Genomic DNA, 13,007 nt, shown 5'->3' with positions numbered 1-13,007 from the left:
ATGGTGTGATTATGGTAATTAATTTTCTCAGGAAAAACCCCAACTGGCTTCATGTCTTGGCTATTTCATGCTCTGAGAGTATATCTTGATTTGTAAAGTATAAATGGAAAAAGAAGAAACAGAAACAGGAAACCTTTTCATAGTATGACAAATTCATTTAAAACCCCTGAATCCTGTAGCCCTGACTGTAATGCTTATAGACTCATTGCAAAGGTCAAGAGTTCTTTAAGGACAGGCAGAAAATGGATCCTCAAAAAAAAATAAAAATGTTCACCTCAAAAAGTAGATTAACACAGGCTTGTCTAGGTACTCCAACAGGATCTTGGTTAGGGTAAAAGGTAAAAAAACTGTTAGATGACACATTTATGTCAGAAATTTCATATACCTGGTATATGAAAGCTTATCCTGATACTTAAATATCCTGTCTTTGCTTGTGCAGAGAGATGGACAGCTGACATCTCTAATCCTTTCCAACTTTTTGTTTTTTAACATGGGTATTTCCTATCATCCTAAACATACCTTTGTGCAGACAGGTTATTGCTGGCTTTATCTAAAATAGACTTTATTAGTTATTAAGTATTAGGCTTACATTTGGCAACATGGAATGCTAATTTACAAAGGCTATGGAGAATGAGCTGTTCTTTTGATATCCTAGATCCCAGTTATTTTAATGGCACTAATATATAATTTCATCTGACATTTTCTATGTGACTCCTTAAAAACTGTAAAAACTGGTTTTGTACTTCAGTCCTTGCAGAGATTCTCAGTGTGGAATCCAGTGTTACACTTAATCTGTCCATTTCCACTTCACCTGACATTGATAGAAATATGTTTTTCATATGGCTCAGAACTAAGGATGAACCACCTGGTTCTTGATGCAACTGAGGCAAAGCATAATTTATCTCCAAGGCCAAAGAAAAGGCTCTGTTCCAAGGTAAGCTGATGATTTGCTCCAGAACCTTTGCTATGAGAGTTTATTACTACCAATTTTCTGTGGATCTATTAATTAGCATTACAAAATTTCTGGTGTTTGGTTTTGGTTCAGTGGGGGCTTTTTGTGGTTTTTTTTTTTTTTAGTTCTAGTTTTTATAGGCAGAAAATCCAAATCAGTCACATTGCTTCTGTTTTGCAAATACCAATGGAGTGATAATGAGAGCTGGAATAGTTGTCTGTGGGACAGTGACTTTGAAATTTCACAACAGTGCTGTTTCAAATGTCAGACTTCTTAAATGTTGAGGTAAAGATTTCAAATTTCAACTGTGGTAGAAAAATCCTATCATTCTGGAATTTGATATTCTTTGCATTAAAACTGATGTTGTATGACAAAAGTTTTCTGAGGCTTACAGTCTCTAGCATTGGTCTAGATTTAAAAGAAACAGCAAATCCCTAATCTCTCCTTGCTAAGACAATTTTTATTTTTTTAGAATTATAGAAAGACTAATTTTGAGTAACATGAATTCTATTTGCAGGCTGCAGTTTCCATTGCTGCCATAGTGTTATTTTTTAATTTATGAAAAAAAAGCAGTATTAGTCCAGTATAGCTGCATATAATCTATCTTTATCTCTTCCATAAATTAGAACATATCATGCAATTCAAACATTTTCAGTGCAGGAAATTTTTCATGATTTAAAATATCAAATTGTTTTTATTAGGTATTGATTTATTTACAATATATTTTATGGATTTTTATTCTTCTACAGTTCTTTTATCTAGTGTTTACATGCATATTTTGCTAATATGTTTTTATTTAATTGATCTTTTGAGGTATTACAATAAAAATTTTAGTAGCTGTGAATTCTTAAAAATCCTTTTCAGTTGTCAAAGAAATCAGAGACCAAAGGCTTAAACAGGAGAAGAGTGAAGTAATTCCACATTCTCAAGAATGTGTATATTGAAAATACTGAAAGTATTAGTGTAACAATCTCAACACACCAAAAAATAACTGCAATTGATTGTCTAATCTTGAATGAAATGCGATGCCCACAAAAAGGAAAAGTCAAATAGTAAGAGGAGAGACAAACGTTAAGATCATGGAAATTCCTGATAAAAACGACTGCCATGCAAATTTCTGTTGCCCTAAAGCAGAATGAACTTGTGATAAGAGTGTCAACTTTCAGTGGTACCACCCAAACTGGAACAGATCCTGACAAACATGCTAGAGATTAGAGCTGTCCATAGACTGATTTATTCAAGATAGCAAGGACAATTCGGGCAAGACCGGCCAAATTTCAAAGCTGAGCAATCCATTTACGCCCTGCCCAGTGACAATCAGAGCTGTAATTAAGCAGTGCTTTCCTCAGATTCCAAAAGGCAGGATTTAAGCTCAGCCAAAGGTTTTTGACTTCTCCTTAGTGTATCAAGAACACATCCTACTTTGGCATGAGACCTGAAAAATGACAGGAACGCTTCCATGTTCTCTTTTCTCCAAGATGGCCAGATTTTCTGTCGAGAACCCTTTACCTTAGGCACAGAGGGCTTATTTTGGATATATATGGATTTGTTACTGAGCACAATGGGCTACAATTCCTCTGGGGATTCACACATGCTAGTGGAATGCAAAAAATACAAATGTGCTTTCTATGCTTCTTCCTGAAGGAATTTTATTTTATTTTATTGACCTCACCAGGTATGATGAACCGTTCTGGATAAAATGACTGGCTCGATCATAACACTGTTTAATTCCCAGACATCAAAGAGCATCTGAGCAGCCTGAGCAACTGAGGCAGCTGCTCACAGAACCACACTGCTGCTGACACCAGGGTCCACTGAAAAAACAGAGACGCTCTTTTTGCAATTAATGAGCTAAAGAAACTGAACTACCAATTATGTAAGACTGTATTATTAACATTTCAAACCACCTGAGGCTCTGCTCCTCTTTATTTTCACCACAGATGGACCACACACTATCCTGTACAGGTAATTGCTGATGACAGTGTTGTGTGGAAAATGACCCCTCATTACCAGTTGTGGGTGCCAAGACGTTGCAGGCAGTAAGTAAAATCCTTGTTGGACTGATTCTATTAGAATAATTTGATGTTAGAGGATGCCCCCACTTGGAGATAAAACGAGACAAAAAAACTCCCAGAAGCCTACAAGAATTAAGAATTAAGATAAGAAAGTCCACAGCACTTCATATTTCTAACAGTAAAGTATTCAAAGGAGCTGTTATCAAACTCTAGAGAAGCAAAAACTTGGCATATCAATTTAACATCTGGAAGCTTTAATAATGTGTTTCATTTTTTTTTTTTTTCTGTAAGATTAGTGAATATCCAAACTTAAGTAGTTAACTAGTTTGTTTTTCTGGGATGAAATGAGAGTCACAGATTTCAGAAGAGACTCAGAAGCAATTGAAAACATTATCTTTGCATACCTAGATTTAAAAGAGCATTCTAGTCTTGGAAGTCTTGAGTGTATATTTTTATAATTTTTTTTAACTCTTTATATCAGAGCAACCACTATTGTTTGGAAATCAGTTTTGGCAAGAATTGTAGCTCATGAAAATACCTGAATAACAAGCAGCATGTTGTTTTACTCTCTCTTCTGGGATCATCCTGAGAAAGATTTTTTTTTTCCCCTTTCATCTTAACAGTTGATTGTTTGCTGCCTCTATGGCAGCTACCCATAGCAGCCTCTTTCCTGGCATGGAAATCCCTAAAATCCTGGGAACTTGAAAAGAAAGTAGGAGGAAATAAAGGTGTAGACTTTGTATCCCCTCCTTTTTAAATGTAGATTTCAGATTACTCTGTGTCAGGAGACTCAGAGTGGTTCCACTAACTATATTTAGAGAGGTAACTGGGATTTTTTTCCACAAATAGTTTGCCTGTAAGTAAGTCATTTATGTGAGTTGCCAAGCTTCAGGATTGTGGCAGTTCTGTTTCCAAATGGGCATCACAATATAATTGTGATATATATTGCAGGAAAGCACACTCAAAAACACAGCTGGCTCTTTTTTGTATCTGTTCTTACTTGTTGAGTTCATTATGTAACCTGAAAATAACTGAAAGGAACTGTTGCATTTTAGCTTCTCTGAAAAACTAAACAAAAGAAATTAAGCAGTTCTCTCTCCCAAGGGTTTTATGCTGGCATTTGGTAATCCGTGGAACTATTACATAGGAATGGTACCTCTTATTCCTCCCTGCTTAATGATTTAATGATTTTGCTGATGAGCAAATCCAGAATTAATCCAAATGTCTTCAAGTAATTTGCATGTTGGATTAAAAAGTCACAATTTGTTTGCTATTCAAATGAAGTTTCATATCAGAAAATATTTTAATTTTGAAAATCAGGAGCTTTTTCCCTGACATATTCAAGTGGCCAGTTTTAAGTATTAATATTACACAGTAGGGTAATTTTACAAGTAAGTTTTAAAACAGGTTATGAAACAACAGTGAATCTGAGTTACAGAAGCATTTTCATAGCAAACTACATCTATTTCCATTTGTTATTCTATTGTTCCCAGTAGTTTGAGTGTGTTTTTCAGGATTCTGCCTGCAGATTGCAAGAATCACTACCAAGTTGCACTATTAACTCAGATCCTGGACACACACCCTTCAATAACATGAATATGTTCAGAGAAACTCATTGAAGTGAGAATTTTGTTTGGTTTTAGCTTTTTTTAGTCTAGTAAGAGGCCAATGAGGCAAGCCCTTAAAAGAACTTTGGTGATTCATGTATACTATCTGCTTGGGTTATTTTTTCTGTCTTCAACCATTTTTTTATTTTCTTCCTATTTAAATTTTTAAAATAATAAAATATATGCATTTGTCAATACATATGTGGGAGTATATTTTAGTGTAGAATTTGGTAGTATATGTTTTCTTACTTTTAATTTTACAAAAAGAAATATCAGAACTTGCTCCTCAGTTTGCCTTAGCATCTTTGTATTTTCACTTTTTGAAATAAATTTATTTTGTTGGTTGAAAGAGCATTCAAATATAAAATTAAATTTTCTAATTAATGTTATAGATCCTTTGGTGCTAAGTTTTTTGTAACAGTTGAATATCACAATATAGTTGATGCACTCCCATGTTATCAAATAAATGCTCAAGGTACAGCTTATAATGCTGAAAAATAGAAAAATAAATTGACCTTGATGAAGTGTGTCTTCTTTTGTCTGTTCCCAGGAAAGTTTATTTCAGGTATTTCTACTGCTGAAATGATTAGAGTTAACAGCTTTTTCCCTCCATTTTATTTTACAGGGTCTCTTCATCTTCCTGATATATGGGGTGTACAACACAGAGGTAAGTCTGCTTGGAGTATCTCAAGGCTGACAGAGTGAATGAGAGAAATGACAGGTTTCTTATCTTGATAACTGAGGGACAAAGTTGGCTTTCCATACGAGTGTCCTACTGCCCTTCATGCTTGGACTGGCTTATATGCATCCCAGCTTACCATTAAACACAGACACCCTGAATAAAGGGACAGACTCATTTCTCACAGGCATTGACTAATATTTTACTGCTGCTTTAAGTTTTTTGAATTCCTGGTCTGTCTTTTAACACTTAGCTAAACCTGACAGTCCTAAACTGTTGTAATCTAATGTACATTTTGAAATTAACTGCAAGTTTACATGCTATAAAATATTTAAATTATAAAAGGAACTAGCTTTACTTACTCAACAAAATTTTCAAGTACAGAAATGGCATAAAATTCCACTTTTTTTGCATCAAACTGATATGCTTAAGATTTTAAGATCTGAACTGAGCCTTTGTGTCGGTCAGGTTATGAAAAGTACTTGCTATTTACTGGCTCATCTCTCATACAGGAAAATATCTTTGACAGATAAAGCCTAAAAATCATAAGGAATCTATCCACCTTGTTCCATTACTTCCATTACATCAATAATAAAAATCAGTGTTAATACGTTTAATTCCAAGTTTTTAAGCTAAGGTACCTCTGCATTTTAAAACCTTACAGAAATACAAAAAGCTTTCGAAGTAAATATTCAGAAATTAAGCAGAATTCTATTTATATTTTATTATCCTCCAAGGAGGGCATGGACTATTACAAAAATAGTGGAAAAGATCTCCTGATTAAGCGAAATAGGGTACTATTTCAAAATAACAATTTTATCTCGTTTCTACTATAAGGATGTACAGTATATATATTCTAGGATGAATTATTTCTGTCCATGCGGTTGAAGCAGTGAGAGCTGTACCGGGCCCGGGAATGCTGCCCGCGGCCCCGGGGAGCGGAGCTGCCGCTGCGGGCTCCCAGCCCGCCCGGGGCCAGGGCTGCCCTCAGCGCTCCCGGTGCCCCCAGCGCTCAGCTGGAAAAGGCTGGCACCGGGACCTGCTCCGCAGTGTGTGGGTGGCACGGAGCGTGGGAGCAGCGTGTGTCCAATGTGTCCGCCTGCCACATCCCACCACAACACCGGCCGCGTTCCGGGCAGCGCAGCGCCTTCGTGATCTCCGTGCCGCCACGGGCACCGCATGCCACTGCTTTGGGACCGAACAGCAACACCCTCGAGCCTTTGTTAAAAACCTCAATTTCAGCCTTTCTGCATCTGCCGCTTCTTCTCACGGCTCACGAGCGCTGCTGAGCCCTCAGCCGCCGCCCGCCTTCGGCGCTTTGCACAGCCCGGCACCGGCCCTGCCGCGCGTTCCGGAGCAGCACCTGCGCTCCGCTGCGGGCTGCGCCCGTCCCGCCGCGGCCGAGCGGCGCCGCCCGCTCCCGTTATCCGGGCTGTGCCGGCGGCGGAGGCCGTGCCCGCAGGGACCCCGCGGCTCCCGGAGCCCGTCCCGGCGGTGCCGCCCGGCCCGGCCCGGCCCGGCCCCGCGGCGGGCAGCGCCCACCCCGCGCCCCCCGCGCCGCGCCTGCGCGCCCGCGGCCCGTGCGGCCGAGGCTCCCAGCGTGCCGCGCGGCGCGCATGTGCGGCGGGGCGGGCGCTGCTAATTCCATTGTGGAGCGGACGCGGCGATATTTGTAACTGGCGGCGGCGGCGGGAGCCGTAAGTGCAGCCGGGCCGGGGCCGCCGCGGGCGCGGGGCGGGAGGCGGCGATGCGCCCGGGCGGCGGCTGCCGGGTCGCCGAGGGAGCCGCCCGCTGAGCCGGCGCGGTCCGGCTGGCGGGCGGCGGGTCCCGCAGCCCCTCTGGGCCGCGCCTCCTCTCCGGCCCGCCTTCCCGGGGGATGAAACTCGGCGGCGGCTTCCTCGGCGGCGGCAAGAGGGCGGCGGCCATGGAGCCAGCGTTCCCCCCCGGCATGGTGATGTTCAACCACCGCCTGCCCCCGGTCACCAGCTTCGCCCGGGCGGCCGCGCCCCCCGCGGCGGCCCAGCACCCCCCGCAGTGCGTGTTACCTCCGGCCGCCGCCGCCGCTTCCTCCACGGCGGCGGGCGAGCCCCCGGCGCCTCCGCCCCCGCAGGACGTGACTTTCAAGAAGGAGCCGGCGGGGGCTTTCCCCTCCGCGCCCTCTTCGCAGAGGAGCCCCTGGGGCTTTCTGCAGTCCCTGGTGAGCATCAAGCAAGAGAAGCCCAGCGAGCAGGAGGAGGAGCAGCAGCCGCAGCACCATCACCACTACGGGGGGCTTTTCGGGGGAGCGGCGGAGGAGAGGCCCCCCGGCCTGGGCAGCGGCGAAGGAACTGGCCAGAGCGTGATCCAGGACCTCAGCCTTCTTCACCACCTGCACCAGCATCCTCACCGTGACCTGCTGCTCACTGGCAGAGGCGAGGGCGCTCCAGGGAGCGCGGGTGAGCCAAAGCACGACGCCCAGGTCAAGAAGGCAAAGAGGCCAAAGCCAGAAACTCAGGGAATCAAAGCCAAGCGGAAGCCAAGCGCTTCATCCAAACCCCCCCTGGTGGGAGATGGGGAAGGTGCCGTCGCGTCCCCCAGCCAGAAACCTCACGTCTGCGAACACTGCAGTGCTGCCTTCAGGAGCTCCTATCACTTGCGCAGGCACGTGCTCATCCACACCGGGGAGAGGCCTTTCCAGTGCAGCCAGTGCAGCATGGGCTTCATCCAGAAGTACCTGCTGCAAAGACACGAGAAGATCCACAGTAGGGAGAAGCCTTTTGGGTGTGACCAGTGTAGTATGAAGTTCATCCAGAAGTACCACATGGAAAGACATAAGAGGACGCATAGTGGAGAAAAGCCATACAAATGTGACACTTGTCAGCAGTATTTTTCAAGGACTGATAGACTGTTAAAGCACAGAAGAACATGTGGTGAAGCCATAGGTAAAGCAGGGGCTGGAATGGAGCCTGGATCATCAAACAGCATGGGTAGCTTGGCTGCATTGTCTCAGGGAAATACAAGTTCCTCAAGGAGAAAAAGTAAAACAAAAAATACATCCACTGAAAACAAAGGAAACAAGTGTAGCAGCAAAATAGCTGAATCTCAAGTTACAAGTAATGTGGCCATGCCAAGTTATGCAGTTGATATTCCTATTGTGTCTTCCAGTGGTGGTCTAGTTGGCACAGGCGTAGAAGAACTTCAGAAAAAGGTGCCAAAATTGGTCTTGAAAAAAGCGAGCAGAAAACAAGCTGAAAAAAATTACCTTAATTTTGTATCACCACTGCCAGATATTTTGGGGCAAAAACCACTGTCTGGGAAACAGAGTGGCTCTCTAGGCCTAGTAGCCAGTACCGGTGTAGAAACTATTGGCCTTCTCCAAAGTACAGGTGGTAAACCGGGTCAAATAAGTAGCAATTATGATGATGCCATGCAGTTTTCAAAGAAAAGAAGATACTTACAAACTGCAAGCAGTAACAGTGCCTTTTCACTAAATGTCGGACACATGACTTCCCAGCAGTCCGTCATCCAGTCTCCAGGTGTTAGTGTTATGGATAACGAAGCTCCTTTATCTCTTATTGATTCAGCGTCTTTAAGTAGTGAAATAAAGTCTTGCCATGACAAGTCTGGTATTCCTGATGAAGTCTTACAGAGCCTTTTGGACCAGTACTCTCACAAATCAGAAGGCCAGAAAGAAGATCCTTTCAGTATAACTGAACAGCGCGTGGACTTGCACACCTCAGGAGAACATTCAGACATGGTTCAGGAAGAAAACTTGAGCCCTAACTCTCAAACAGTTTCAAATGATAAGGCAAGCATGTTGCAAGAATACTCAAAATACCTCCAACAAGCCTTTGAAAGAACAACCAACAGCACTGGTTTTGCTTTTGGACCCAGTTTCCAGTTTGTTAGCTTGTCTTCTACTCTCCATAACCACACTCTGTTTCCAGACAAACAGATATACACTACATCTCCACTTGAGTGTGGCTTCAGCCAATCCGTTACCTCAGTATTGCCAACTGCGTTGCCAAAACCTCCATTTGGGATGTTGCTTGGCTCTCAGCCAGGCTTTTATTTGTCTGCTTTGGAGGCTTCGCATCAACAGTTGACTCCTTCTCAAGAGCTGGATGATCTCATCGATCCACAGAAAAACTTAGAGACTTCATCGAACTACCAGTCAACATCTCAGAAACTGACTGGCCAGAAGGAAGAGAAAAACTTAGAATCCTCAACAAGCTTTCAGATCCCATCTCAGGAGTTAACCAGCCAGATAGATCCTCAGAAGGACATAGAGCCTAGAGCAACCTACCAGATCGAGAACTTTGCACAAGCGTTTGGTTCTCAGTTCAAGTCGGGCAGCAGGGTGCCAATGACTTTTATCACTAACTCTAATGGAGAAGTGGACCATAGAGTAAGGACTTCAGTGTCAGATTTCTCAGGGTATACAAATATGATGTCTGATGTAAGTGAGCCATGTAGTACACGAGTAAAAACCCCAACCAGCCAGAGTTACAGGTAAGGTCCTCACTGTGACCAGGCTGTGGGGTCTTCTTAATGTAATTTGTTTTACTTTGACAACACTGCCATTGGAATGTTTCTCCACGGTCCTATTAAGAATAATGTAACATGCCCTTTCAATGCAACTTTTCATATTTAGTTTATTTTATTAGTGTGATTTTTTTAGCTCTGTTTATTATGGTTTTTAATCAAAAATCAATAGTTTTAAAATAGCGTTTTTGTTCAAGTGACAATGTTTAGCAGTCAAATTTACATTATGTAGATTGTCAGGGAATAGCCCAAGAGTTTAAAATGCAAAAAATTAACTTTGTTCCTAGGACTAAAGTTTATTCTAATTGCTTTACTCTCAGGAAAGTGTAATGAAGCATGGGAATTCTATGCACCGCTAGTGTATTGGAACTTCCAATTTACAGATGGTGACAAATATATCTCAGCTTTTTGAGGAAGGGATCTTTGACATTTCAAATTGCTGTCTCTTACGTCAGCTGATCTGAAAGAATTTTGCTACCTAAATCTTGTTGTTTTTAAAGTACTCCTGTTCTTCCAGGTGACGCTCATTCCAGGCAGGTGAAGCAAATATTCTTGGGTCTGCACGATGAGCCCAGCACGGTAGCTTTAATCTGAACAGTAATGTCCCCAGAACTTCTGTGTAAGACTGTAATTCCGTAAAGAGATTCTGTTGACACAAACCATGAGAACAAAATGTGTGCAGCTGGTTCATGTCATTAGAACCCCAACTTGAAACTACAGTCCTAATCCAGATAGGGTTTTGGGGTACGTTATTTGTTACACACGGTTCAAAAAAGTCCATCTCCTGCTCTTCCCCTTTTCACACTGTTTTAGTGTAAAGGGTTCCCTCTATTTTATTGTGTTCCTGGTTCCTCTGGACTCGATCTTCCTTGTCTCCCTGCCCCCTTTCCCCATTTCCTTTTCTTTCCCTTTTCTCCTACTTGCTCTCTCACCCCAATGTAATAGCTAGCATTTAAAAATATTTACATTCCAGAAAGTGCATATCTTGTGATGTGCTTTCTGATGTCTTATGACATCAGATGATGAATGATGAACACCCACCTGTTCTAGAACTATGCCGAGGTTTCCATGTATGATAAGAAATAATCTACTCCCAACTGTACATAGTAAGGCCCCTATCCTGCATCAGGATCAGCTATCACAGACCCCTGTGCCCAGCAGTGTCCCAGTGGTGTCACTGGAACTCTTTACGGAGAGAGGGGCTTGCAGCAGTTATCATGGCAGGCTTTTAGGGCCTAAGGCTGCAATTCCATCAAAGGATTCTGGTGATGGCATCAACTACAAAAGTAGAACTTGAGTGGCTTGTTAATATCAACAGAACTTTTCTTTGGAATTATTGCCTTACTTTATGTATATTTTGTGGTACATTATTTATTATATGTGAATCCTGATTAATGCCTGTGGAGCCATGGAAACCTGCTAGAAATACTGGTGGCCATTCAAAGCTGTTGAAATGCAGTGGCACTGCTCTAAACCACTTTTTGCAAATGATTTTTTTGATTAGTTTTTTTAATGTAATTTTGGTGATGTTTATGATGATGGTTTTTTATGTACTCTTGGTGATGTTTCAGTCTTACGTACTTTTCTGTTGTCAGGAAGGTACCAGTGGTTGTTTGCAGTCTTATTGTGTAATCAGCCTATTACAGGCTTCCATGTATAATAAAGTTATTAACATTGTGCAAGTGTAAAACACTTCTGTTATGAAAGTGGTGTATTATTAAAGAAATTGTTACAAAAATCCTGGGTAATTTCTCCTGTTGTCCCTCACCACTATGAATAGAAAACTGAGCCCATTCGTGATCTCTTTTGCTAGTAAACTTTTTTTTTCCCCCTCACTAATCTAGAATTTGTTCTTATAGAATCTGTGTTACCCCATTAACTTTTTATTCATACTTCATTCTGTATTTCACACTATTTCAGTTTAAACAGTCAAAAAATAACTGTTCTCTAAACACAGAACCCAGCCTGTTATCAGGGATGGAATAGTCCGTAAACCACTGTGTTGGCTTTTTTAGTACATTTTCTTTTGTTTTACAGAGGTTATAATTTACATTCTTTATATTGTGTGTAGTAGAAGTTGCATATGTATTGTTCTGGCTGTTTGCTTTAACTTAATAAAACCCATTATTCACAAAATCATAAAGGCATCACTTCTATTATCCAGTCATGCTTTTGAGAACTTATTAAAGAAACATTAGGAGATAAAATTTTGAGAAGAAATAATATAACTTACTGGAAGGTTTTCAGTAAGTTTCTTTTTGAGTAAAATAATCAAAATGTGCTATTTTAGAAACCAGGGGTCTAATTCATACCTTTAGCTTAGCAAAACTTAAAAAATTTCCTTAAGTTAAAATGTTTATACAGCCTCATCTTTTTAAGTCTTTTATTTAAAAATACCTAAATAGCATATTGTTAACTGCAAAGATTTTTCATAATTGCTGGAAGAATGACAAATTGCTGCTTCAGAATGACAAATACATAATATGGTAATTTAATTCACGGTAAAGATTGTAGAAAATCCTCTTATCTGCTTTTTGGGGGTCATATTTGGTTGTACTTTCCCCCTCATCCTCCTGTTAATTCCTGCATTATAATGAAAGTCCTGTAGAAGTAGTACTATAGCAAAATAGTTCAAAAGCATTTTAGGTAATCTGAAGATAGGTTGTGGATTTACTTTGGCCTGTATTTTTCTTCAACTTTGCATGTGAATTTGAATCAAGGCAATGACATGGATGAGAAAAATCCTTGGCATGTTGAAAAACAAGTACAAAAGCCTTACAAAAAGTGAATACGGAATATTCTCAATAGTCTAATTCAGAACATTGCTAGGAATCATTTAAAAGTATGATGGGAAGATATAGTGGGATTTTTTAAGTTCTTTGCACAGCTTAGTCATTCAAACATGTCTCTAAACAGAGCAGAACTAAGCCTTTTTCTACTTTAATGTAGTGTTCAAATTTTATTTTAATGAAGGTAGAGGTATGTTAAAATTGTATGGAAATCAGTGTATGGCTTTACCTGGTACATACTCGAAAATTACATCATAAGTAGGAGTTAATCCACGTGAACTTTATTTAGGGATGTGTCAGCAAGAGAAGGAAAAGGGAAAGCCAAATGGCTCTTGAATTCTTTTCCATTTTATTTCAAGGTTTAGTTTGTTGTTGTTTTTCAAGGAATTGTGGGAGTCGAATGATAATCTTGTTTCTACTGCTAACAGGACTGTAAAGAAG

At 41.1% G+C, this 13,007-nt stretch overlaps 1 protein-coding gene across 1 annotated transcript; it reads left to right on the top strand.

Annotated features, from left to right (window-relative positions):
- The first annotated feature begins 6,990 nt into the window (after window positions 1-6,990).
- On the top strand, window positions 6,991-11,913 carry ZNF281 (zinc finger protein 281). Its single transcript, XM_023931761.2, has one exon. It carries the CDS (start codon window positions 7,130-7,132, stop codon window positions 9,746-9,748), a length of 2,619 nt encoding a protein of 872 aa, XP_023787529.2. The 5' UTR covers window positions 6,991-7,129; the 3' UTR covers window positions 9,749-11,913.
- The last annotated feature ends 1,094 nt before the right edge of the window (window positions 11,914-13,007 follow it).

The sequence above is a fragment of the Cyanistes caeruleus genome, chromosome 9 (genome assembly GCF_971803275.1).
Source record: "Cyanistes caeruleus chromosome 9, bCyaCae1.hap1.1, whole genome shotgun sequence".
NCBI classification, from domain to species: Eukaryota; Metazoa; Chordata; class Aves; order Passeriformes; family Paridae; genus Cyanistes; species Cyanistes caeruleus.
Note: the sequence above shows the minus strand (reverse complement) of the source record. Positions and strands in the feature narration are given on the sequence as shown.